Source organism: Trichechus manatus, unplaced genomic scaffold (genome assembly GCF_000243295.1).
Source record: "Trichechus manatus latirostris isolate Lorelei unplaced genomic scaffold, TriManLat1.0 scaffold00045, whole genome shotgun sequence".
NCBI classification, from domain to species: Eukaryota; Metazoa; Chordata; class Mammalia; order Sirenia; family Trichechidae; genus Trichechus; species Trichechus manatus.
In genome coordinates this window covers 16,126,537-16,153,488 of record NW_004443981.1, presented here as the reverse complement: position 1 = coordinate 16,153,488, position 26,952 = coordinate 16,126,537, and the positions used below count along the sequence as shown (strand labels likewise).

At 46.1% G+C, this 26,952-nt stretch overlaps 1 protein-coding gene across 4 annotated transcripts in view; it reads left to right on the top strand.

Annotated features, from left to right (window-relative positions):
* The window catches only part of AK7 (adenylate kinase 7), an 81,846-nt gene that overhangs the window by 26,762 nt on the left and 28,132 nt on the right, over positions 1–26,952 (top strand). For 3 of the 4 annotated variants that reach the window (XM_023731669.1, XM_004376734.1, XM_023731671.1), the window contains exons 4-12: positions 2,737–2,831; positions 4,896–5,006; positions 10,922–11,002; positions 15,497–15,585; positions 17,323–17,413; positions 18,765–18,842; positions 20,326–20,475; positions 24,898–25,026; positions 26,296–26,419. In XM_023731669.1, the coding sequence (XP_023587437.1) occupies positions 2,737–2,831; positions 4,896–5,006; positions 10,922–11,002; positions 15,497–15,585; positions 17,323–17,413; positions 18,765–18,842; positions 20,326–20,475; positions 24,898–25,026; positions 26,296–26,419 (948 nt within the window). The remainder of the gene's footprint in view (positions 1–2,736; positions 2,832–4,895; positions 5,007–10,921; positions 11,003–15,496; positions 15,586–17,322; positions 17,414–18,764; positions 18,843–20,325; positions 20,476–24,897; positions 25,027–26,295; positions 26,420–26,952) is intronic. The other variant, XM_023731670.1, reaches the window with a different exon arrangement.

Below are 26,952 nucleotides of genomic sequence, written 5' to 3'. Positions count from 1 at the left end.
AGAGCGTAGTCAATGTCACTGAACTGTACGTGTAGTAATTTTTGAAATGGTGTATCTTTGGCTATGTGTATTTTCACCAAAAAAAAAGGTTGAGAAGTTAGAGGGTTGATGTGTTGTGGGGCTGTTAACCAATGTCATAAAACAATATGTGTACTACTGTTTCATGAGAAACTATTTGTTCTGTAAGCCTTCATCTGAAGTACAATAAAAAAACAAAAAGTGTTTGAGCTGCAGGTCATTTTAGGTCCGTTATAAATATCATGAACACAAAAGCTTAACCCAGTTAGAGGACCCCGAAGGGTGCCGAGTACTCACAAAATAGGCCAATGTAAGCTCAGCCAAGCGGAAAGGTTAAAAGAACAAAATTAAATGGGGAGGCAATTTTCACCATTAGGATAAAAATAGAAACTAAAATTAACTTTTGAATTTGGGTTTACTATGTGAACAGAAGGAGCGCTGGTGGCACAGTGGTTAAGTGCTCAGCTGCTGACTGAAAGGTGGGCCGTTGGAATCCACCAGCTGCTCCGTGGAAGAAAGAGTCTGCTTCTGTAAAGATTAAGGCCTTGGAAACCCTATGGGGCAGTTCTGCTCTGTCCTACAGGGTCGCTGTGTGTCAGAGGCGTGGGAAGCAGCCAGCAACGACGTGGGAGCCCGTGTTCTCAGTCTTCATTCAGTAACACATCAGCGTCTTGGGACAGGGATCCCTACACTGATCAGATTCAGGTATCGGCCCTTTAGTGTTTTCCTCTTTGTGGAGGGACTCACCTCACGAGCCTAAATGCACCATGGCAACCATATCACTTAGGTCCCCCAACAGTTCAGTGCGGCTTAGATTCTTCTGGAAAATTATCTGCTGTGACTGTTAAAATTCCATTGCTGGCGAGTCAATTCCGAATACTTCAGTGGAACCACGTGCTGGGCGCACCCAAGCGGACTCGAGGCTTGAATGCGTGGGGAGCCTCCTGTGAAGTGGCAAACTGTTCCTGGTCAAACCTTTGCCTTCCATCGCCACGGATAGGTGGTGTGTGCCTTACAGATGGGGGCGGAGTGCTCAGTGGTAGAATTTTCACCTTCCACGCGGGCTTCTGTTCCATCTCCAGGAGTCAAGGGCTGACTGGACGTCAGCTAACAGCAACAACCCTGACTGATGCCCTCCACACGTGACCTCGCGGCCCCCAGCCTCACAGCCCAGGCTGCTGTCCCCCGAGCCAGGGGGAATGGGAGGGGAGGCACACCCCAACCTATGTCCTTCCACAACCACGTAAGCGAAACAGGACCGCCTCGTGTGAAATCCTGAGCGAACCAACACTGTGGCCTTGCCTTGTGATCTGGGGTCTCTACAGCATCCCCCAGCCTTGACGTGGCCTCCTGCCCACTCCCCACGCAGCCGTAAGCACAGGCGTTGTAGCCAGCTGCCGGGCTGGGACTCTGCCCCGCCACCTCCCTTTGTGATTCTGGGCAAATTGTGCCTCGGCTCCCACATCTGTAAAGCAGATATTCAGCGGAGCCCATATTGTTCCAGTTCATGTCGGCTGTTATCATTTACTATATTATTGTTAATTGGGAGCCCTAGTGGCGCAGTGGTTAAGAGCTCAACTGCTAACCAAAAGGCTGGCAGTTCAAATCCACTAGCAGCTCCTTGGAAACCCTATGGGGCAGTTCTGCTCGGTCCTGTAGGGTCGCTGTGAGTCGGAATGGACTCGAAGGCGCTGGGTTTAGTTCTGTATATTATTAATTACATATTATGTGTATTAATTATTGACGATGTATATTTTAAATACATTAATTATGTAATTATTAATAATATTATCCATTATTTACTTGAACAATGGTGCTGTTGCTGTGTGCTGTCCAGCCGATTCCGACTCATAGTGGCCCCAGGTCACACAGTAGAACTGCCCCCATATGGTTTGCTTGGCTGTAATCTTTACGGAGGGAGCCATGGTGATGCAACGGTTAAGCCCTCAGCTGCTAACCGAAAGGTGCACGATTGGAACTGGCCCCCCACAGCTGCTTTCGTAAAGATTACAGCCTTGAAAACCCCACTCTGTCCTGTGGGTTCGCTAGAGGTTGGAGTCGACTTGCTGGCACACAGCAACGACAGCAACAATCCTTCCAGAAGCGGGTCACTGAGTCTTTCTCCCTCAGAGCCGCTGGGTGGGTCTGAACTGCCAGCCTTTCAGTTAGCAGCTGAGCGCTTAACCATTTGTGCCGTCAGGGCTACTTACTATACTAATACAATAATAATATTATTACTACCCCCAGCCCTCCAAGAAAGCGAAAGCTATAGGCAGGGACGGATTAACCAGTAAGCAAGGGACACACGGGCTTAGTTTACTTACTCATCTGTAGCGCACAGTTCCACAAGGGTTTTGCCACATCTTTGACATGGTGAAATTGTGCACCACAGACGGTAGATAAGCACAAGTAAGGGCATGCGTACCTTGCTTGTTGGGTGACCTGTCCCTGGCTATAGGCCAAGGTCATGTACTGACAGGAAATGAGAAGGGGCTAAACTTGGAGCTCCGCTAGGATGGGGTCAGGAGGCTGGAGGGATCATTGGAAGAACGATGAGGGGAACGAGACAAGTGTGGCCTCAGAGGTAACGCCAGCCTGGCGGTCAGTTCCTCCAGGAGGAAGGAGCGACCTCAGCCCCCTGAGAACTAACAGTACACAGGATTTCACAAATGAGCTTTGCACGTGTCCCGATAACCTCTCTGCTTTGCGATCCTACAGCCCTGAATGAAGAAATCAGCCATTTTGAAAAACGGAAGGTGTTTGTTTTAATATCCACGGTGATGACTTGGGCACGTTCCAAACCCCTGGATCCTGTAAGTAGTGTGCTGACTTCTTCTTTATGGAACATTTCACCCTTAATAGCTTGAAATCTGTATGCAGAAGGAAATTTCTACGGTGAGTTGTGTATTCTTTCACTCCTGAGCCTTATCCCATAGTAAGCATTCCACAGAGTTCATTGACTCTTAAGTACCATCAATTCTAAGGGATTCCATTGTTTTATATGTCACCAAGAAAGAAAAAAATACCTCCTATTAAACTTTAACAATGCTTTCTCATTACTTAGCCTTTTTTATTTTAAATACGCTGAAAGAGCTCTTTTAGAGAGACATTTTTCTGCATACATTAGAAGGGGAATATAAACAAAATACAGTGGTTATTTAAAACAAAAAACAAAAAACCCATCACCGTCAAATTGATTCCGACTCGCAGTGACCCTGTAGGACAGGTTAGAACTGCCCCATAGGATTTCCAAGGAGCAGCTGGTGGATTCGACCTGCTGACCTTCAGGTTCTGACACATAGCGACCCTATATGCACCACAGAACGAAACCCTGCCCGGTCCTGCGCCATCCTCACAATCATTGTTATGCTTGAGCCCATTGTTGCAGCCACTGCGTCAGTCCATCTTGTTGAGGGTCTTCCTCTTTTTCGCTGACCCCCTACTTTACCAAGCATGATGTCCTTCTCCAGGGACTGGTCCCTCCTGAAAACATGTTCAAAGTATGTGAGACGTAGTCTCACCATTCTTGCTTCTAAAGAGCATTCTGGTTGTACTTCTTCCAAGAGAGATTTGTCTGTTCTCCTGGCAGTCCATGGTAAATTCAATATTCTTCGCCGACACCACAGCTCAAAGTTGTCAATTCTTCTTCGGTCTTCCTTATTCATTGTCCAGCTTTCGCGTGCATATGAGGTGATGGAAAACACCATGGCTTGGGTCAGTTGCACCTTAGTCTTCAAGGTGACATCTTTGCTTTTTAAACCTTTAAAGAGGTCTTTTGCAGCAGATTTGCTTAATGCAATACATCATTTGATTTCTTGACTGCTGCTTCCATGGGCGTTGAGTGTGGACCTGAGTCAAATGAAATCCTTGACAACTTCAATCTTTTCTTCATTTATCATGATGTTGCTTACTGATCCAGTTGTGAGGATTTTTGTTTTCTTTATGCTGACGTATAACCCATACTGAAGGCTGTGGTCTTTGATCTTCATCAGTAAGTGCTTCAAGTCCTCTTCACTTTCAGCAAGCAAGGTTGTGTCATTCACATATCATAGGTTGTTAATGAGTCTTCCTCCAATCCTGATGCTCCATTCTTCTTCATATAGTCCAGCTTCTCGGATTATTTGCTCAGCATACAGATTGAATAAATATGGTGAAAGGATACAACCCTGACACACACCTTTCCTGACTTTAAACCACGCAGTATCCCCTTGTTCTGTTTGAATGACTGCCTCTTGGTCTATATACAGGTTCCTCATGAGCACAATTAAGTGTTCTGGAATTCCCATAAACATAGCAGCCTTGGAAACCCTATGGGGCATTTCTACTTTGCCCACATGTGAGTCAGAATCGACTAGATGGCAGTGAGTTTTTAATGAAGAGTCAGTGTGGAAAAGAGGGGAAAAAAGAAAGTTTAAATTAAAAAATGAAACCACATGCATTCTAGGAACTATTAAGAAATGGTTAAGGGTGATGGAAAAATGTGGGAATGGCTAATGGTGATGGTTGTACAACATGATAAACGTAATTCGTATCACTGAACTGCACCTGTGAGGACTGTTTAAATGCAAAGGTTTTGCTACCTGTTTACCACACACACACCCAAAAGAAATGGTTTATTTTATGCCTTAAGGAATTACAGTGACAACTTAACAAATATGAAATTAAAAGAAGATATTTAAAATTTTAATTTTGTTTAGATTATGTTTAAGTTATAAAATGTGGCCAGCTGAAGCATTTTCCAGAAAATAAAATCACTTTAAAAATAAGCAGTAGTTTTAAGCTTTATTTGCACTTAAAGGAACATAGCTGACCCAGGATCCTCGGCTTGGACGTCTGTACCTGACTGTGTACCACGTGTGGCCTTTTCTCCTTAATAGGATGACAGTGAGATTCCATTTACTGAAGAGGATTATCGAAGAAGAAAGCACCATCCTAATTTTCTGGATCACATAAATGCTGAGAAAATGGTCCTCAAATTTGGAAAAAACGTAAGTCTGCCCTAGTGGAACTTTTAGGGTAAGGCAGTGAGCGACAGATCTTTCTCCTCGTTTTCTTCCTCAGCTCTGGGCAAAGTTTAATAGTTTCACTCTTTCGTTGAGGGCGTGGAAGGAGCCCTCCTGGCGCAGTTACTGTCAATTGCTCAGCTGCTAAGGAAAGAGCGACGGTTGGAACCCACCAGCTGCTGAAGGTCACAGCCTAGGAAGCCCTGTGGGGCGGTTCTGCCGTGTCATATAGGGCTGTGATGAGTCTGAGCGACTGGAAGGCACACAGCAACGACCTGCACGGCGGGGCCTGTGTTTTACACGCATCGTCTCGGCTCTGCACACGCCTCTGTTCAGCTTCCTCACGGCAACGCCCACGGTCTCTGAGCATCAGGCTCTCCCGAGGTCCTTGCCCACGTCTGGTCCAGCCCACTGGGGTGAAAGCCCCGTGATTGCAGCAATGATTTTTCCCATTTCCACTAGGACATAAGCAGAACAGGTTCAGTGACTTAAAAGAGTTTTAATAAGCTGTAAATACGTCTTAAGTATCTGTCCTTTTATTTCGTCATTATCCCTCCCTGAAAACGCAGAGCTGAGTCTCCTCCGCTGCTGATTGTGTTTTCACTAAACCTGCCTCCAAAGTTGGGACACGCTGCGAGTTACACGTTACCGTATTGAACGTGAGAGAGCTGCCTGCAGATTTGTAAAGTGAATCAGACATCACCCCCACCCCCAAAGAGCCCCCGTCCTAGCGGGCTGGCAGACGCGAGCAACGACTATAATGTGATTCGTTGCTGGTTACGGTCGTGTCCGCTGACTCATGGCGACCCTATGTGTGAGCTTTCGGAAGCAGATCGCCAGGCCTGTCTTCCGAGGAGCCTCGGAGTGGGTTTGAACTGCCAACCTTTTGCCTCGTAGTCGAGCACCTTGTTAACCCTTTGTACCGCCCGGGGACTCCATAGTGAGCGCTTTAACCACAATGTGAACGGAAGGTCGCGGGAACCCAGGAAAGAGGGGAGGGTCAGAGCAGAACACGGAGGCTCCTGGGCCACAGTGGGCCCTCGGTACCATTCCGCTCCGTGAATCCACGGCAGAACTGACCCGTGAGCTCTGTTTTTAAGGATGGGCGACCCCCCCACTCCCCAGATGGAAAAGGAAATTCTAGGCAGGGGAACAGCATGAGCAAGGACCGCACAGTGATCTTTTTTCCCCCCAGCATTTTGTTTTGGGCTATCCTGATTTAAAGTCAGATATTGGAGTGTCTCATGTTCTCAGAAATTCATGACGAGTTTTGGGTTCTTAGTCAAAGCAGAGAAACGGACTGAGGTCCCAGCTTCAGAAAGGAGCTGGCCGTTGCCGGCCGACGGACGTCATGCTCAGCCTGTCTGCAGTAGGCTGGCTGCCCCACGGGGGTGCTGTTGTTGGGTGCTGGGGAGTCGGTCCTGACTTAGCGACCCCATGCACAGTGGAACAAAACACTGCCCGGTCCGGCACCACCCTCAGAACCACTGCTGTGTCCTGTTTCCAAAGGCAGATCCCGGTTGTAGGGAGCATGGCTGGTTCCAGGAGGGAGTGCCCCCTTCATTCTCTGGAGGTTCCATCCCCTTTTTCCCATTAGTGGAAGACCAGCGGGAAGTGACATGTAATAATAACTCTAAGATGACACCTAGTGGTCCCCGAGGATATTACAGTAGGAACTTGGAACGTCCCCAAATTCTTCCGTTCTACAGAAAATGCTTTGGCAATACAAACACTGTGAGTATAAAACAGTGTTAGAATTAGGAATTCTAGCCCCTTTGTATAAGAAGCCTTGGTGGTGCAATGATTAAGTGCTCGGCTGCTAACTGAAAGGTCGGCGGTTGAAACCCACCAGCCACTCCTAAGGAAGAAAAGACCTGGGCTAGGAAACCCTAAGGCTGAGTCAGAATCGACTGGACGTCACCCAACAACAGCCCCTTTGCATACGCATCAATTTATGACTTTAGCCAAGTCATTAAAGTTTTGGGATTAAACTAAATAAATAAAGGAACTGGACAAGATGATCTAAATTCCTTCCAGTCCCAATGTCTATAACCACATTATTTCACTGAATTTTCAATGTTGCCCAAAATAGAAAAATCCTGATTTGTTGATCATTTATGTCTAATTCATGGGATGAAAACGGTATGGTCACAGATAAAAATAATGTAAGCGAACAATAGTCTAAAATGGAGAAATATTTCATCTTAATATATTTTTTATTATAAAAATGTTAATGAAGTTTGTCCCGTACTCTACATGATACAATCAAATTTTGATTTTAAAATGTATTCCCTCCCTCTTTCCCCCTGCAGTTTTCGTAATCACTCTTTTTTGGACAATTAAGAGTAAGAAGATGAGGTGGATCTGGTCAATTCGGTCATCACAATGACTGCTTTGTAACCCAGTGTTTTCCATCATGTAGATGGAACCTTGGAAATAAGAATCCATTCATTTAACAAATGTCTGCTTAGATCCCAGTTCGTAGCAGACACTGTGGCTAAGAGCTCCTAGTGTGGATTTGTTTCTAGTTCGTCCTTTTTCGGGGCTAAACCTTTCAAAGGCCCCTTCTTTAGGATGGTTCTGACTCCCCACCTCACCAAGCCAAAGGCTCTGTATCCTCTGCCCGTGGGTTTAAAACCCACACTCCTAGATGACCGTATTTTTCACAAATAACGCGCTCACATAAATCACGCACGTGTGGGCGCCACACTCACACATACAGGCGTATAATGCACATAGAGTGCCCGGGAAAATAATATGCAAGGGATTGGAGGGTTGGCAAAAACATACAGCGTGGGCGTTATTTGTGTAAAAATACGGTAAGAGGCTAGCATTTCCCAGGGTGGCCTGACTGTTGGCTCTCTTGTTTTCAGTTCTCTACTTTTGGCCCCTGGAGAAAAAAAAAAAAACAAAAAAAAGTTGCTGTCGAGTTGATTCTGACTCATAGTCACTCCTTGGGAACCCTATGAGGCAATCCTACAGGGTCGCTGTGAGTCACAATCGACTCAGCGACAACAGGTTTGTTTTTTTAACCAGACTTCAGCCTTCTTCCTTGGGCCTGGTCTGGGCTGATGCCACTTATTTTACTTTTAATTATCTGTGTCAACCCCGTGTAGCCCAGGAAGTTAACCGCTCAGAATAGTTATTTGCCCGGGGGCACGCACTCCATGCTGTCCCACGCTCAAGTCCGCTGCTCCACTGCTGGAAAAGGCCCTGCCTCCCGGGGTGAAGACAGCCAGGACTCCTTCTTCACGCCATCTTGGTCTGAGCAAAGACTTGTGTGTAGCCACTTAAGGAAGATGGGAGACTTCTGAATCCCAAGTTCAGCCTGATTAGTTCCCAATGCGTTTGTCCAAACTGCAGTCTCAAGCCAGGGGGATCCACAGGGAGAAGGTTCAGCACATACTAAAACAAAAGTTACTCACAATTAAAAATTTTAGGCAGAATCAATTTTGTCCTTAACTGTTTTATTGGGAAAGGTAAGTGATGACAGGGTGTCTTAGTCTGGGTTCTCCAGAGGAGGAAAAACCAGTGAAATGTATAAATGCATATATAGAGAGATTTACGTCAAGAAAACAGCTCACACAATTGTGAGGAAATGGCTCACACAATTGTGAGGGCTGGCAAGTCCCAGATCTATAGGTCTGGCGGCAGGCTGGAGACTTCTGCTGGCTTGTGGGGTTGCGGGATGTGGCGAACCCAGAATCTGCAGGTCAGGCGGCAGGCTGGAGACTTCCGCAGGCTTACGTCCCAAGAGCTGGAGGTCAAGTGATGAGATGAGTGCAGGGTCGAGAGAGAGTGAGTTTTGCCAGAACATCCATTTATATACTGGAAACAGGCCACACCCTCAAGGAAACGCTCCTTTCAACCAATTGGCAGCTCACATCAGATCACAAAATGGAAGGCGATTACATTATGGAAGAGCACCTAGTCCAGTGTCTGCCAAACCGCTGAGAATCACAGCCTAGCCAAGTAGACACATAGCATTAACCACCACACAGGGTATTTCTTTACTTTATTGCCCTCCCCTTCTCACATTTAAAATCTTTTGCCTCTATTTATTCCCTTTCTTTTGTAACCCCCCATTTCTCCCTCCCTGCCATGTCTAAAACCTCAGCAGTTATCTAATTTCTGCCTGGAAAGTCACTGCATATCCATCTGGTTGAGCTTGGAGAGAGTTCGAAGGACTACCTCAAGTCCATAAGTTTACAGATCCTTTTGGGGATCTTCTGTTGTCACTTCTATCTTATCTAGTATAGTTAGGAAAAGCCAGGGAATCAGGTTCCCTTGCCCTGGACTTAGCTCATCCACTTGCCCACTGCTTGCTCCACTCAGATCCTTAGTGATAATCTCACTTCTGACACCAACTACAGCGCTTTAATACAGTGATGGATTGGCAAGAAGAGACCAATGACATACGCATACACTCACAAATTACTCTTGCTCAGGTAATATTAAGTTACCAATTTAACTACCAAACATTAAAAAAATATATATATATGAGCTGAAGTGGGCAGACCGTGGTAGTTAGTCTTTTGAGTCAAACAAATGTTTAGTTGAACCTAAACAAACCTTCTGGAGGTCATTGCACCTCTTATACTTGGCCCTTACATCAGCAACCCTGAAAAAAACGACACCAGCAATTACAGTAAGCTCTCTGGATTTTTAAATTGAATATCAGCAATTCCACATGGTTCCTGGGGCATGAGGGAGGACAGCATGAAAGGAAAAAGAGCCAGTGCCCAGGTTTCCGTGCCTATTATCTCTTCCGCAAGCTTTTCTCCATCCTGTTTCCCCGCAGTGTAGCTGATAGCACCACATGGCTTTAAAAACTGGTTAAATATTGAGGAAAATTATCCCAGTGCCTAAACTGCGCTTCTGGGGTGAAATGGACGCTCCACGTCAATTACATCCTAGTATTAAGGCCCATCACCAAACCCCTTGGTTTTATATACGTCTGTCTCCCCTACTAGATAGTCAAAGATCCTCACGGAAGGGCCTATTTTACATCTCCTTTCCCCACTCCGTGCCCAGCATAGTGCCAACAGGTACAGAGTTTTCACAAATAATAAACTCTAGACTTGATTGAATTAAGAGCCTGGTTAGATCTTTTCTTTTCTTTTTTTTTGCCTTTATGGTTAGTGGTTTTGTTTGTTTGTTTTTATTGTGTTTTAGGTGAATGTTTACAGCTCAAGTTAGTCTCTCATACAAACATTTATACACACGTTGTTATGTGACCCTAGTTGCTCTCCCTATAATGTGACAGCACACTCCTCCTTTCCACCCTGGATTTCCCGTGTCCATTCAACCAGCTCCTATGCCTCTCTGCCTTCTCATCTCACCTCTGGACAGGAGCTGCCCATTTAGTCTTGTGTATCTACTTGAACTAAGAAGCACACTCTTCACAAGTATCATGTTATGTCTTATAGTCCAGTCTATTCTTTATCTCAAGACTTGGTTTCAGGGATGGTTTTAGGTCTGGGTTAACAGAGAATCTGGAGGCTATGTCTTCTGGGGTTCCTCCAGTCTCAGTCAGACCATTAAGTCTGGTCTTTTTACTGAAATTTGAGTTCTGCACCTTACTTTTCTCCTGCACAGTCAGGGACTCTCTGTTGTGTTCCCTGTCAAGGTGGTCATTGGTGGTAGCCGGGCACCATCTAGTTCTTCTGGTCTCAGGCTGAAGCCCTGGTTAGATCTTAACAGAGGTCAGAGGCAGTCCTGAATCATACGGGTGGTGGTGTTCTCTCCCTTTGGAGGATAGTATTTCTATCCTAACCAATACTTTAATAGTCTGAATGAGTTGATGAAAGTTCCTGAAGTGCTCTTTTTAACCACTAAAAATAATCTGGTTCAATATAATTAATAAAATATTTATCTTTTTTCTGTATTCTATTTAATAGGTCAGAAAATTTGCAACTTACGTAGTTGCTGCTGGACTTCAGTATGGGATGGAAGGAGGTCTCTTACATACTTTTTTTAAGGTATGACTTTCTAATGACTGTGTCAGTTTTTTAAAAATTTTCTTCCAGTAAGACTACAATTTGAAGGTGTTTTTGATTCCTTCTAGATGTGGCTAGGGCAATATAATAGCAAAATATGAAGGGAATATGGAAGTAGACCATAACTACTTCTTTCCTATGGTCAACAACCTGTATTCTCCAATCTCATGATAGTGAAGATGAATATTGATCCTATGCTTACCATGTGCCAGGAACTGTTGTAGGTATTGAGGATACAATAAAATACAATTCTGCCCTTATGAGAGAATAGATAGATAATAAATAAACCAGTAAATGTAGAGTATTTCAGATGTTGACAAATGCTATGGGGAAGAAAAAATCAGGAAAAGGTAGGAAGAGAGTACAAGGGATGGAGTTGGGAAGTTACCTCTTACGTAGGATGGTCGAGGAAGGTCTTTCTAATGATGTGACGTTTGAGCAGAAAGCAAAAGGGAGTAACGGAGAGAACTAAGTAGCTTTCTGGGGAAAGAGCATCCCAGACAATGGGAATCACAAGTGCAAAGAACTGAGGCAAAAATGTGCTGGCTGTGTTTGAGGAACAGCAAGGAGACCAGTGTGGTTAGAGTGTGGGAGAATGGTAGGTGATAAGTCAAAGGAGTGATGGGGATTCAGATCCAGCCCAGACTTGTAGCCCACTGCGAAGACATTGACTGTTATTCTGAGTGAGCTGGGAAACCAGTAGACAGTTTTGGGCACAGGAGTAACATCATCTGCCTTAAGTTTTAAAAGGATTACGCTATTCTCCTCGTGTATTGTAGTGGGGTGAGGGCAGCAAAAGGAGACTAGTTAAGAGGGTAGTGCCTAGGACCTGGCTGGAAATGGTTCAAGATGAAGCTGAAGAAAATTAAAACAAGTTCAAAAGAACCAAAGTATGGCCTTGAGTATATCCCACCTGAATTTAGAGACCATCTCAAGAATAGATTTGACACTCACAAGAAAACAAACAAACAAACAAACAAAAGACCAGACTTACTGGTCTGACAGAGAGTGGAGAAACCCCAAGAGTATGGCCTCCAGACACCCTTTTAACTCAGCACTGAAGTCACGCCTGAGGTTCACCTTCAGCCAAAGATTAGACAGTCCCATCAAACAAAATTAAACTAAATGAGCACACCGGCCCAGGGGCAAGGATGAGCGAGAAGGCAGGAGGGGACAGGAAAGCTGGTAATGGGGAACCCAAGACTGATAAGGGGAGGGTGTTAACATGTCGTGGGGTTGGCAACCAATGTCACAAAACAATATGTGTATTACTTGTTTTATGAGAAACTAATTTGCTCTGTAAACCTTCATCTAAAGTACAATAAAAAAAATAAGAAAAAAAATACCAAAGAAAAATACAAAGCAAAGCAAAATATAACAAAACAAAAAAGAATAGATTTGACGCATTGAACACTAATGACTGAAGACCAGACCAGTTGTGGGATGATATCAAGGGTATCATACATGAAGAAAGCAAGAGGTCATTAAAAAGACAAGAAAGAAAGAAAAGACCAAAATGGTGTCAGAAGAGACTCTGAAACTTGCTCTTGAACATAGAGCAGCTAAAGCAAACAGAGGAAATGATGAAGTAAAAGAGCTGAACAGAAGATTTCAAAGGGTGACTCGAGAAGACAAAGTAAAGTATTATAATGAAATGAGCAAAGACCAGAAGTTAGAAAACCAAAGGGAAAGAACACCCTCTGCATTTCTCAAGCTGAAAGAACTGAAGAAAAAATTCAAACCTGGAACTGCAATATTGAAGGATTCTATGGGCAAAATATTGAACAACGCAGGAAGCATCAAAAGAAGATGAAGGAATACACAGAGTCTCTAAACCAAAAAGGATTGGTCAATGTTTAACCATTTCAGGTGGTAGCATATAATGAAGACCTGATGGTATTGAAGGGAGAAGTCCAAGCTGCACTGAAGGCATTGGTGAAAAGCAAGGCTCCAGGAATTGATGGAATACCAATTGAGATGTTTCAACAAACGGATGCAAAGCTGGAAGTGCTCACTTGTCCATGCCAGGAAGTTTAGAAGCAGCTTCCTGGCCAACGACTGGAAGAGATCCATATTAGTGCCTATTCCAAAGAAAAGTGATCCAACAGAATGTGGAAATTATCAAACAATGTCATTAATATCACAGGCAAGTAAATTTTTGCTGAAGATAAATAAAAAACAGTTGCAGCAATACATCAACAGGGAATTGCCAGAAATTCAAGTCAGATTCAGAAGAGGACATGGAACAAGGGATATCATTGCTGTTGTCAGATGGATCTTGGCTGAAAGCAGAGAATACCACAAAGATCTTTACCTGTGTTTTATTGGCTACGCAAAGGCATTCAACTGTGTGGATCAGAACAGATTATGGATAACATTGTAACGAATGGGAATTCCAAAACACTTAACTGTGCTTATGCAGAACCTGTACATAGACCAAGAGGCAGTTGTTTGACAGAACAAGGGGATACTGCATGGTTTAAAGTCAGGAAAGTTGTGCATCAGGGTTGTATCCTTTCACCATACCTATTCAATCTGTATGCTGAGCAAATAATCCGAGAAGCTGGACTATATGAAGAAGAACGAGGCATCAGGATTGGAGGAAGACTCATTAACAACCTGCAATATGCAGATGACACAACCTTGCTTGCTGAAAGTGAAGAGGACTTGAAGCACTTACTGATGAAGATCCAAGACTACAGCCTTCAGTATGGATTACACCTCAACATAAAGAAAACCAAAAGAAAAAAATCCTCACAACTGAACCAATAAGCAACATCGTGATAAATGGAGAAAAGACTAAGTTGTCAAGGATTTCATTTTACTTGGATCAACAATCAACACCCATAGAAACAGCAGTTAAGAAATCAAATGACATAGCGCATTAACCAAATCTGCTGCGAAAGACTTCTTTAAAAGTTTAAAAAGTAAAGATGTGTCTTTGAGGACTAAGGTGCGCCTGACCCAAGACAGGGTGTTTTCAATCACCTCCTACGCATGTGAAAGCTGGACAATGAATAAAGAAGACTGATGAAGAATTGATGCCTTTGAATTATGGTGTTGGTGAAGAATATTGAATATACCATGGACTTCCAGAAGAATGAGCACATCTGTCTTGGAAGTACAGCCAGAATGCTCATTAGAAATAAGGATGGCAAGACTTTGTCTGTCTCATGTACTTTGGATATGTTATCAGGAGAAACCAGTCCCCGGAGAAGGACATGATGCTTGGTAAAGTAGAGGGTCAGTGAAAAAGCAGAAGACTCTAAATGAGATGGACTGACACAGTGACTGCAACAATGGACTGTGCTCAACCAGAGCAAAGATGTGAGGATGGCTCAGGACGGAGCAGTGTTTCGTTCTGTTGTATGTAGTGTTGCTGTGAGCTGGAACTGACTGGAAAGCACCACCAACAACAATGGATACAGCTGCCGTCTCAGCACCTCAACTTGGACGTCTTCCACAAATCCAAACTTTACCTGCAGTGACCTCCCAAACCTGCTCCTCTTCCAGGACTCCATCTCAGCAAATGGGACCACCCTCCACCAGCTCCACCAGCCAGAACCAGCCCTTCCTTCTTTCCCACCCATCCCAACACCCCCACGTCCTACAGAGTCCACCTCCTCAGTATCTCCCTTCTCTCCCTCCCTGCCTCCAGGCTAGGCCGAGCCAGCTCTTGCCTGCACAGCTGTCAGAGCCTCCATCCCCACACTTCCCACCATTCCTCCACGAGGTATCGCTCCACGGCTGAGAACCCTGAAATGGTTTCCCAAAGACCAGAATATCAGTGGTGTGCTGTGTCCTCCACCTCTACCTCCTTCATTCTTTAAAGGCAATCTAAAATAATCAGTACTTGACGCTTCATTAAATAAACCCCAACCAAACCTGTGCCATTGAGTTGATTCCAACTCAGCGACCCTATAAGACAGAGGAGAACTGCCCTATAGGGTTTCCAAGGAGCAGCTGGTGGATTCAAATGGCCAACCTTTCAGTTAGCAGCCAAGCTCTTAACCACTGCCCCACTGGGGCACCGCTTAATTAAATAGTACTCCGCATGTCTAAGACAAGGATTTGGACTGAAGACAGGGGTTCAAGTCCAGGCTCAGCACCTCATCAGCGGGGTAGCCTCCTGAGCGTCTCATCCATGAGCTGATGCTAATTACTTGCCCTCCCCTCCCCGGCTCAGTGTTTTTGTGAGAAAGAAACATCTCAGGCACACGGAAGCGTTTGCTCTGTATGTAGAAAACCTGTAGAATAATCCTAACGATGGCTGGTCAGATTATAGATTTCTTTAAGCATTCCGGTCCTGAGGCTACACTTTATTTCTCTTACTAGGATTTGGTGGACTCCCAAGTCTTATCAGGACTGGTTTCCAAAACATCTCTTAGAGCAGACTACTCCAGCAGACAGCTAGCTCATTTGGAATAGTCATTCTTGTGTAACCAGAGGGAAACCTGCTTTTGCTTTTCTTTTTAGACTGCTTGGCTGGGTGAGGTCCCTGCATTATCAGTTTTTGGCGATGGATCAAATATAATTCCAGCAATTCACGTGCTGGATTTAGCAGGGTAAGCGTTCTCCCAGAGATACCACTGCTTTCCTAGAGTTAATTGATGAACGTGTTTGTTTATAAACTCGCGTGTACTGAACCCTCACCAGGCCACCAAGGTGCTAAGACCCTTACACGTATGTACTTATTCTTCACGACAGCCCTATGCGGAGGGTACTATTGTTAGCCCCACTTTACATCTGATGAAATAGAGTACGTCATTTAAAAGCTCTACACGGCTGATGACAAGTTCAGGGGCAATGCTTAGAAACTATCAGCTGAATAGCATGCCCTGCAATTTTGGAAAAGAACTTGATGTGTGCTTTCTGGGGACAGAGTTACCCAGGTCCCAGGTGGGACTGAAATATCCAGCCCACCAACTTAAATTTGAGAATTCAGATGATGTAACTCCAAACCTGAAGCTATTTCTGACAATTGCAGGTGAAGCTGACACACGTTTTCACACTCACAGAGCATCCTGACCCTATATTCCAGCAGGTCCAGAGACCCTCCTCCTTCTTTGGAGAACCTGACTTAAACGCCAGGTCAATGAGATGGCTCACTTGATTTGTGGTTCATCATTTGTAAAACGGGGATAATAATATTGTTAGCTGCCACTGAGTAGGCTCAGACTCGTAGCGACCATGTATACAACAGAACCAGACGTCGCCCGGTCCGGCACCATTTTCACCATCGTTGGTCTGCTCGAGCCCATTGTTTCGGCCACTGTGTATTTTGAGTGCCTCCCAACCTGGGGGGCTCATCTTCTAACACTATATCGGACAATAGTCTGTTGTGATCCATAGGGTTTTCACTGGCTAATTTTCAAAAGTTGATTGCCAAGACTTTCTTCCTAGTCTGCCTTAGTCTGGAAGCTCCACTGAAACCTGTCCACCATGGGTGACCCCGCTGGTATTTGAAATACCAGTGGCAGAGCTTCTGGCATCGCAGCGACATGCAAGTCGCCACAGTAGGACACACTGACAGATGGGTGCTGAGGAGAGAATCAACCAACGGAACCTGTTGCTGTCGAGTCAGTTCTGAAATCCAACTCACAGCGACCCCGTAGGACAGAGTAGAACTGCCCCATAGGGTTTCCAAGAAGTGGCTGGTGGATTCGAACTGCTGACCTTTTGGTTAGCAGCCAAGCTCTTCACCACCCAATAAGGTTGTTGTGGGGATTAAATAACACCTGTAAAACCTTCAGCCCAGTCTGGGCCCAGAGTTAAGTGTGCAGACACATTGGCAATGATTAATTCAGAATAAGAAATTTCGGGCTCAGTCCATTTGGCACTCTGTGACTCTGGTAAGAGGGTCACAGCCTCTCTGAGTCCATTTTTTCACTTGACAAAGCCTCTGTGTCCCAAAGCTCTGGAGTGAGACTTAATGAGCCACACACAGGACGGCAGGTGCTTCATCCACCAGAGTCCCCCAGGTGACGGGTGCTCCTCTTGGGAGGCAGCGCGGCGCGCAGCGAGAGGCCGGCACCCGGAGACCCGTGGTCTGCTTTCCAGGCCTGGCTCCTCACTTGCCTGGTGGCTACTGAGCCTGAGAAACGTCGAATTGACTCTTTGCACCTCAGCTCCCTCCTCTGTCGGGTGCAGACAACAATGCACCCCTCACCTTGTTGGAAATTAAGCGAGATGAGTGATACCAGACCAAACCCGTGCCTGGCCCACATGGGTGGTGGGTGAGTTCCAGTTTTGCGGTCTCTTTTCTCTTCTCCTTGGGTGACTGTCTTACTGTTGGTTTGCAGAGTGATACAGAACGTAATCGACCACGTGCCAAAGGTCCACTACCTGGTGGCTGTGGACGAGTCTGTGCAGACCCTGGAAGATGTGGTCAAGGTACAGTCTCTCCACCCCGGACTCTGCAGGTGTTCTTAAACAGCCCTACCCTCTGGTCCGGCTATGGAATCACATGGGCTGCTAAGACAGGGCCCCAGAAACAGGCCTTCAAACCCAAACTCACCGCCTGCATCTGCAGTCTGTGCTTCGGGGAATTCTCCCCAAATCAAAATGACCTTCCTGCAGTACGTGCATGGCGTCGTAGTTCGGCGCCGTGGAGACGGCTCCGACTCATGGCGACCTTACGTACAACAGAACAAAACGTCCCCTGTGCTTGCGCCATCCTCTCAGCCGTTGCTGTTTGAGCCCATTGCTGCCAGCACCTTGTCCGTCTAGCAGGATATGTGTGGTGGGAAGCAAAAAAGGCCACCGAGGGGCTTTTGAAGAAGATGGGCCTCATCCCACCTCAGACAGACACACGACAGGGACACACCAGAATACTCACTGTGCCTGAGCACCCATGCCCACCTACTGACACAGTCAGGGTCACCAAAGCTGAGAGCTGTGTCCAGGGACTCGAGGGCGGTGAGGCCGCCTGTCCTGGTCTTGTAGCCCAGCCTATGCAGCCTTCTCCTGCCTTTCCCCTGTTCAGTCCCTGCTCGTCCTTAAGATCCAGCTCAGACATCTTCCTCTGCACTCTCCCTGTGTCCCTCCCACCACCCCACGGGCCAGACACCTCCCTCCGTGCTCCCAGGACCCCTTCACTGAGCTCCATACATGGCACCTGATAGTTATCTGTCTCCTTGTCAGACTGGGCGCCCCATGAGGGCAGGGCCTCTTTATCTGTCTCTACTTCCTGGCACACGGAGGTGGTCCTCAAATGTTTGTGGAGTGGAGAAATCAAAACAAACAATGAAAAACTCCCAAACAATGGTTTAGCTTAACTAGTAAACAGGTCCACCTTGAACATTATGCTCTTTTAAGAATGATCTATATGGGATCAAACTGACAACAGCAACTCGAAAGATTAGCTAGGAACCTCGGTGGGTGGGGAGTTTATGTTAATGGGGAGGGAAAATCAGAAAAGGAGGGGAAGAATGGTTGCACAACTCCAAGAATGTAATCAGTGTCACTGAATTGTACGTGTAGAAACGGTTAAATCGTGTGTTTTGCTGTGTATATCCTCAACAACAACAAAGTAAATAAAATTTGGGAAAAAAAAACCCCAAATTGAAAAAAAGAAAGAAAAAGAAATATTTGTGGAGCGAATAGATGAATGAATACTCACAGCATACTACCCTCTATTTTGCATGTTATTATTTTTAATTCGGTTCGATTTGCATTCATTTGAGAAGTTGTGTGTGTATTTGTGCAGGTTAATCAACTAATAACTTCTGTTTTTCACTAACAGTGCATCAGTAAAAATACCGGCCCTGGGAAAATCCAGAAATTACCTAGAGAAAATGCTTTTCTAACCAAGGACTTGACAGTTAGTATATAAGAGATTTTTTATTTTACTATTTTTCTAAGTATACTAGTACTTGTGGAATTTGGATTCAGAAATTGTTGTTGTGTGCTGTAGAGTGGATTCTGACTCATAGAGACCCCACAGGACAGAGCAGAACTGCCCCATAGGATTTCCTAGACTGTAATCTCTCCCGGAGCAGACTGCCAGGTCATTCTCCTGCAGAGCCGCTGATGGCTTTGAGCCACCAACATCTCAGTGAGCAGCCAAGCACTTAACTGTTGCGCCTTGGAGTCAGAATAAACTAAAAAAACCAAGCCTGTTGCCTCAAGTCAATGCTGACTCATAGTGATCTTGTAGGACAGAGGAGAACTGCCCTATAGGGTTTCCAAGGCCGTAATCTTTGCAGGAGCGGATTGCCACGTCTTTCTCCTGCAGAGTGGCTGGTGGGTTAAAACTGCTGACCTGTTGGTTAGCAGCTGAGTGCTTAACCACTACACCACCAGTGCTCCTTGAAATCAGAATAAACCAAAAACCCATTGCCGTCGAGTAGAGTCCAACTCATAGTGACCCTATAGGATGGAGTAGAACCGTCCCATAGGGTTTCCCAGGAGTGGCTGGTGGATTCAAACTGCCCACCTTTTGATTAGCAGCCAAATTCTTAACCACTAAGCCACCAGGGCTCCTGGATTTAAATCCAGCTTCAGAATACCTGGATATCAGAATAACTGGATATCAGAATACCTGGTTTAAATCCATCTGCAGCTCCTACTGGCTGTGAGAAGTGCAGCTCGGTATTCTATCCAAGGCAACTTCTCTTTGTGAGCCTAGGTTTTCTTTTTCTGAAGAACCCACAGAGGGCAGGAAACGTGTTTGAGCAGGCTGATGTGTGTAAAATGCCACACAGACACTGGGTGGGTTCTCTTTGGCCTCTTGCTAAAATTCAGACAGGAGGCTGAGCTCCTGACTCCATCACAACAAAGACCATGACGGTTTTCCTTGCACTCTAGGCTCTTAAATCTTGTTTAAGGATAGAACTAGTGTCAGGAATCAGTTACACCAAACTCTGAGTCTGAAAATGTTTCTGGAAAGACTGATAACCTTGGTGGCCTCTAAAGGGGAGAACTGGGGGTGGTGGTAGGGATCTAGGAGAGTTTTTTGCTCTATTCTCTTTGTTCTTTGGGATTGTGAACCGTGGAACTGCATACCTATTAAAAAATAGATGGAATTTAAAAAAAGAAAGAAAGCCTTGGGCTTCCAGAATCTTCCTGTTCTTTGAGCTGCTTTTCTGCCCGCGAGAGCCACAGGTGCCGCCCACAGTAAGGTAGCAGATGTGAGGCGAGTTTAGAAGTGTCACGGCATCACTGTGGGTGCTCTGCAGATACTTGATGCCGGGTTATTCATGTTTACTGGGTTTGAATCGTTTCTTTTGAATGACTGCAGTGATGTTGGTCTGTCAAAATGAAGGAACAAAAAAGGAGCTTTCTAATTTTCCTTTATCTCTTAGCAAGAGTGTCTTGACCACTTACTGGTCAATTTGAGGATGGAAGCGCTCTTTGTGAAGGAAAATTTTAACATCCGATGGGTTGCCCAAACAGGATTCGTGGAAAATATCAACAACATCCTCAAAGAATATAAGCAAAGCCGAGGACTGTTGGTAACTATCATTATTTTCTGTTCACATTTCTAAGTTGATGCAAAAGTAAACAAATCTTTTAATGCGATTAGACCAATGAAAAGTACTTTCTTTTTCAAATCTCCAAATTTCAAATCCTCTTTCAGACTTCACCAATTTGTCCAGTTCTAACAGTCTACATGTATATTAATATTGATCAACTGAATATTTTTAAAAGTGTAAAAGTCTTTAATATCGATAATACCTATGATGACTGACACAATGAACACGATAGTCAGTCAAGGCTGACTGTCACAGAGTTGAATCTGAGGGAAATGTGCCTTATGGGGTGTCTGTTTTCAGCCCGGGGTATCCATAGGGGAGAGTAGGTGGGAGGACAAGGGAGAAGAAATTTGATTACTACTTTGATCTCTTCCTATTGGCCAGGAGATTTGCTGGTCATTTTAATCATCACAACTTCTCAAGGTCAGTACTCTTAACTCCACGTTACAGATAAGGAAACCGAAGTTCAGAGAGATGAAGCAGCTTCTTCAAGATCACACAGATAGTCAGGGATGCAAACTAGCTCGCTAGAACCGTCTGTCCAACTGCAGAGCCCAGGCTTGGCGCTGCACACCTCCCTCTCTGAAACTGGGCCAAGGTAGCGCTAGCCCAGATCTTTACATTTACCCCAGGGATGGAAGAGGGTAGTACCTGAGAAAGTGTTTGAGAACTGTAAAGTGGCATCTGAGCACAAGGGGGCATCATAATGGAGGTTGTCATCGTACACGGGAACACACTACACAAGCAAGTACAGTGCTGTCATGGTATCCTAAGAACTGTATTCTCTTGAGAAACAGACCTAGTGAAGATTAAGTAATAGATGTACCACTTAGCTAAAGAAATCCTGACCCCTTTAAGCATCTAAGGTGCCCGTGGCAGCTGTACTCGGAGAATGTCCTGAGTCACCTGTTAACCATTACCATTGAGTCATTTCCAACTCGTAGCGACCCTATAGCACAGAGTAGAGCTGCCCTGTAGGCTTTCCTCAGTTGCAATCCTTATGAGAGCCGATCGCCAGGTCTTTTCTCCTGTGGAGCAGCTGGTGGGTTCCAACTGCCGACCTTTCGGATAGCAGAAGAGAGCTTAATCATACGCCACCAGGGCTCCTTATCCTAAGGCCACCCAACCCCAGCTCAGGAGGTTAGACTGGTGTCGTCCTCTGTGGGTCAGCTGCAAAGCAGTGCACAGTAGAGCAGAGATATCAAGGAGAAGACACTTCAAAGAGACAAAATGCTCCTGACTAGCAAGACTGTAGCAGGAACGGTATTGTTGTTCTTCTCTGCCCCGACTCATGGTGACCCTGTGCACAACGGGACTGGATCGCTGTGATTCATTGGGTTTTCACTGGCTGATTTTTGGAAGTAGGTCACCAAGCCTTTCTTCCTAGTCCATCTTAGTCTCGAAGGTCTGCTGAAAACTCTTTAACATCGTAGCAACACAGGGTGGTAGCTGCGCGTGAAGTACATTGGCGGGGAATAGAACCTGGGTCTCCTGCATGGAAGGTGAGAATTCTACCACTGAGCCACCAATGCCTCAGCATGAATGAGCATATCATTAAAAAAAAAAAAAAAAAGTCCGTTCCCAGGGTGTTGGTCAGCCACAGTGGCATAGAGCAGGAAGTACCCCTGAGGCCAATGGAGGCGGTGCCCACCAGCCAGGCCCCAGGAGGATGGACTCTTAAGCCTTGACTTCCACCATCTGGGTTCCTTTAGCAAGTCAAAGGCATCCTTGCTGTAGAGACAGATGCTTCAAGCCACCTTGCCCTGATGTCACTGAGCAGTCAACCCATCTCACTCTCCTTGTTCTGGTCAAAGCTCATCAAGTAGGCCCCTGATCCAGACTCAGCCCTCAGGGAGTCAATGTACCAGGCAAGTGGACTTGGAGGGTTCTGGGCTCGGGGTCAGTCATACTTCTTCTTATAGAGAATAAATGGGCATCCTGGTTTTGCACACTGGTCTTGTAAACTTGGATGAGGTGACAGATGCGCTGTTGGTGTGTGGACAAAACGAGGCACGTGTTGCTAGCCGACGTGTGTGGAGAGCCCAGGCCATGGCGAATTCACCAGGCTCCTGCGTACCCACCCAGGCCAGCCTTGCCCGTCAAGACTCAGCTCCTAAACTGCCGCCTCGGACACCTGCTCCCCCAGTGTCTGCCATTGTGGCCGTCAGCATCGACCCGAAAGTGTCTGCCCCTAACCAGAGAGGGACCGTCATGTGCACGATCCCTCACCCAGCCCCACTCCACTGTCACTGCTGATTTCTGTCACAACTAAGGTGTCTTAGTCCCCTAGTGCTGCCGTAACAGAAACACCACAAGTGGGTGGCTTTAAAGAACAGAAATTTATTTTCTCACAGTTCTGGGGACTAGAAGTCCACATCAGTAGTCCTGGGCACTCCCTGGTTCCCTGGCTTGTAGGGGGTTCCCACATGGCGTCTGTCTTCCCCTCTGTGAGTGTGTGTGAGTGAGTGTGTCTAAACTGCTCTTTCTATAGCTCAGAAGTGATTAGGTTTAGGAGCCATTCTACACTGGTATGACCACAACCGACTGATTACATTACATCGCATTACATCACGGCCACAGGTAGAAACCACCAAAACACCCTTTGCAGTGGAGTCGATCCTGACTCATAGCGACCCTATGGGTCAGAGCAGAGTTGCCCCACAGGGTTTCCAAGGAGTGGCTGGTGGATTCGAACTGCTGACCTTTTGGTTAGCAGCCGAGCTCTTAACCACTGCGCCGCCAGGGCTCCAACCACAGGTATAGGGATTAGAATTCCAACACGTATTTTGGGCGGGACACAATTCAGTCCATAACACTTGGTTTCCTCATACGTAAAGTGGTAACAGTAATCAAAGTAATCAACTTAATGGGTGCAATTATGTAATCTTTAAACCTATGAAAATTCTGCCAGTGGGAAGTCCTTGCGTCGGGATTACTTTTTAATAATTTACCTTCAAAATACTAGGTGTCAGCTTCACAACTGTTTGGGCCATTTTGAAGGAAATGAGTATTTGTTACTGTATTTGGATTTCTGGTAGAAATAAATAAATAAATAGTTACTGGTTATGAGTGCAACAGAGCTTCTTTAACGTTCAAGCAAGTTTTTCAGCAGAAGAAACTGTGTTTTTTTTAAATGAGTGTATTTTTTAAAAAATCAGAATAAATTAACTGTGTTAAAAAGAAAAGTATAAATTAAGGACCAAATTCAGACCATAAACACTACTGATGAGGCCATATATTAGGCCACCTGGTGACACCTGACCAACAGGCTGTGGTTGGCTCAGTGGGAGAATTCTCACCTTCCATGCAGAAGACCTGGGTTTGATCCCCGGCCAATACACGTCACGCGCAGCCACCACCGTCTGTCAGTGGAAGCTTAAGCTTGTGTGTTGCTGTGATGCTGAACAGGTTTCAGCGGAGCTTCCAGACGAAGACAGACTGGGAAGAAAGGCCTGGAGATCTACTTCCAAAAATTAGCCAAGGAAAACTGTCTGGATCACAACAGTCCGACGCCCCCAAAGGGATGGAGCAGGGCCAGGCAGCGTTTCATTCTGTTGTGTGTGGGGCCACTATGAGTTGGGAGGCTGACGACGGCAGCTAACCGCAGCCCATCAGCCATTGTCGGCGAGTTCATGTCCACTCATAGCGGCCCCCTAGGACAGAGCAGAACTGCCCCGTAGGGTGTCCAAGTCTGTAATCTTTATGGGAGCAGACTGCCACGTCTTTCTCCCTCAGAGCAGCTGGTGGGTTCGAACCGCCAACCTTTTGGTTAGCAGCCAAGCGCCTAACCACTGTGCCATCAGGGCTCCTTGATAACAACCACACTGGACCAGAAATTCTTCCGTTTCTTCGTTCTCCTTACGAGCATAGCCCAATAAGCATGAAATTGGTAGCAGGTAATGGCTGAGTACTTTGTTCTTTTGTACTTTTGAGGTATTCCTGAGCACATCCCTTCAACTTTCACATCCCCCACATCAAACCCAAACCCGTTGCGGTGGAGTCGATTCTGACTCATAGCGACCCTATACGTCAGAGTACAGTTGCCCCATAGGGTTTCCAAGGAGTGGCTGGTGGATTTGAACTGCCCATCTCTTGGTTAGTAGCTGAGCTCTTAACCACTGCGCCACAGGGCTCCTCGCCCACATAGTGGATGCTTATTAAATATCTGCTGAATGAATGGACACGAATGGACACTCTCTGGTTAGAGACAGACGCTCTCCGCACGGTGTGGCAGCGACCAAGACGCCGGAGTGGGGGGAGGGACTTGAGTCCATTCTTGACGAGGAGGGAGCATCAGCCTGCAGGATGCGAGACTTTTGAAAAGGCACATTCCTGACACGGACAACACTGTCTAGTTCCTGACTGTTCCCAGCTCACTGTGGTTCCTCATTCTCCTTTCAGCCCATCAAGATTTGTATTCTCGGTCCTCCCGCTGTGGGAAAATCCAGCATTGCTGTGGAACTGTGCAAATACTACAAGCTGCACCACATCAAACTCAAGGACGTCATTTCCGAGGCCATAGCAAAACTGGTAATGTGTTTACCTACCTGATCTGGAATTTTTATTTAAAAAAAATGCTTGTCTCAGTCTCGTGATAAAGGAACAAGTCATTCACACATCAGTCTACAAAGAGGTTTAGAATTTTACTTGGATTTTGCGGCTGGCCCCTGTCATGAAAACACAGAACCCCACAGGGCTTTCTTCCACTTCGGAGTGGAAGCATCTTTCCTGGCCCTTGGAGTTGGGTCTGTCTCCAGCTGTTGTTGAAATTATATTTTGCATCCTGGATATACGTTGACCGGAACGTTTTTAAGCTTTTTATTCTTGTGGTAAAATATATATATATATATACAACACAACATTTGCCATTTCAACATTTTTTACATGCACAATTCGGTGACGTGAATTATGTTCTCCATGTTGCGCAGCCATCACCACTCTCTGTCTGCAAATGTTTTCATCACCCTTAACAGACGCTCAGAGCCCCTTAGGGGTTTGTTCTCAGTATTTTCAGAAGGCCCGTCTACTGACTAGTTGTCACCATCTTGCTGTGAATGGTAGATGCTGAGGTACGCGCCCATTATTATTATTCAGTCTTGTTTTTATAAAATGTGTTTCCTTCAGGTAAGGTACAACAATCTTTATCTGCAAAAGGGTGGAATCTTAATCAGTTCTGGCTTTGCACAGAAATGTGTTATTCTCCCAAAACCGAGTAAGAGAAACCCTGCGGGTCTCTAGCCGTCTTTGGAGAAGCACACATCCCGGAAACCTCCGTGCGGCAGCTGTCATGGGCACGGTCTCAGGTGTCTGGCGCTGCTGTAACAGAAGTACCACACGCGATGGCTTTCATTTATTTCCTCACAGTTTACGAGGCTAGTAAGTCCGAATTCAGGGTGCCAGCTCTAGGAGAAGGCTTTCTCTGTCTCTGTTGGCTCCAGAAGGTCCTTGCCTCTTTTCAGCTCCTGTTCCTCAGTGTGGCATCTGTCTTCCCCCATCTCTGCTTCCTTGCTTCTCTGTGCTTAATCTGCCCTTTTATATCTCAAGAGACTGATTGAAGACACACGCTATGCTAATCCTGCCTCATTAACATGACAAAGACAACCCATTCCCAAATGCGATTATAACCACAGGTGTGGGGGTTAGGATTTACAACACATATTTTGGGGCGACACAATTCAATCTATAATGGGTACCTTCCCTTTTTGGGTACTAGCCTTTTGCCAGGGTCACTCCACAGGTGATTTGTGAGCGTGAATCAGTGTAGAGCGTCCCTGATTTGAATGTCCCTGTGGCACGTAGGAGGCGATTGTCGCACCTCAGGAAGGAGGAGAAGAAGAAGGTGAAGAGGAGGAGGAGGAGGAGAACGTGGAAGACGCGCAGGAACTCTTAGACGGCATCAAGGAGAGCATGGAGCAGAATGCAGGTAACGCCAGGCACACAGGTAACGTGTGCACAGGTAACGCGTGCACAGGTAATGCCCGACGCACAGGTGAACGCCAGGCGCACAGGTAACGTGTGCACAGGTAACGCGTGCACAGGTAACGCCCGACGCGCAGGTAAACGCCAGGCACACAGGTAACGCGTGCACAGGTAACGCCCGACGCGCAGGTAAACGCCAGGCACACAGGTAACGTGTGCACAGGTAACGCGTGCACAGGTAATGCCCGACGCACAGGTGAACGCCAGGCGCACAGGTAACACGTGCTCAGGTAACGCGTGCACAGGTAACGCCCGACGCGCAGGTAAACGCCAGGTGCACAGGTAACGTGTGCACAGGTAACGCGTGCACAGGTAATGCCCGACGCACAGGTGAACGCCAGGCGCACAGGTAACGTGTGCACAGGTAACGTGTGCACAGGGAACGCCCGACGCACAGGTAAACGCCAGGCGCACAGGTAATGTGTGCACAGGTAACGCGTGCACAGGTAACGCCCGACGCGCAGGTAAACGCCAGGC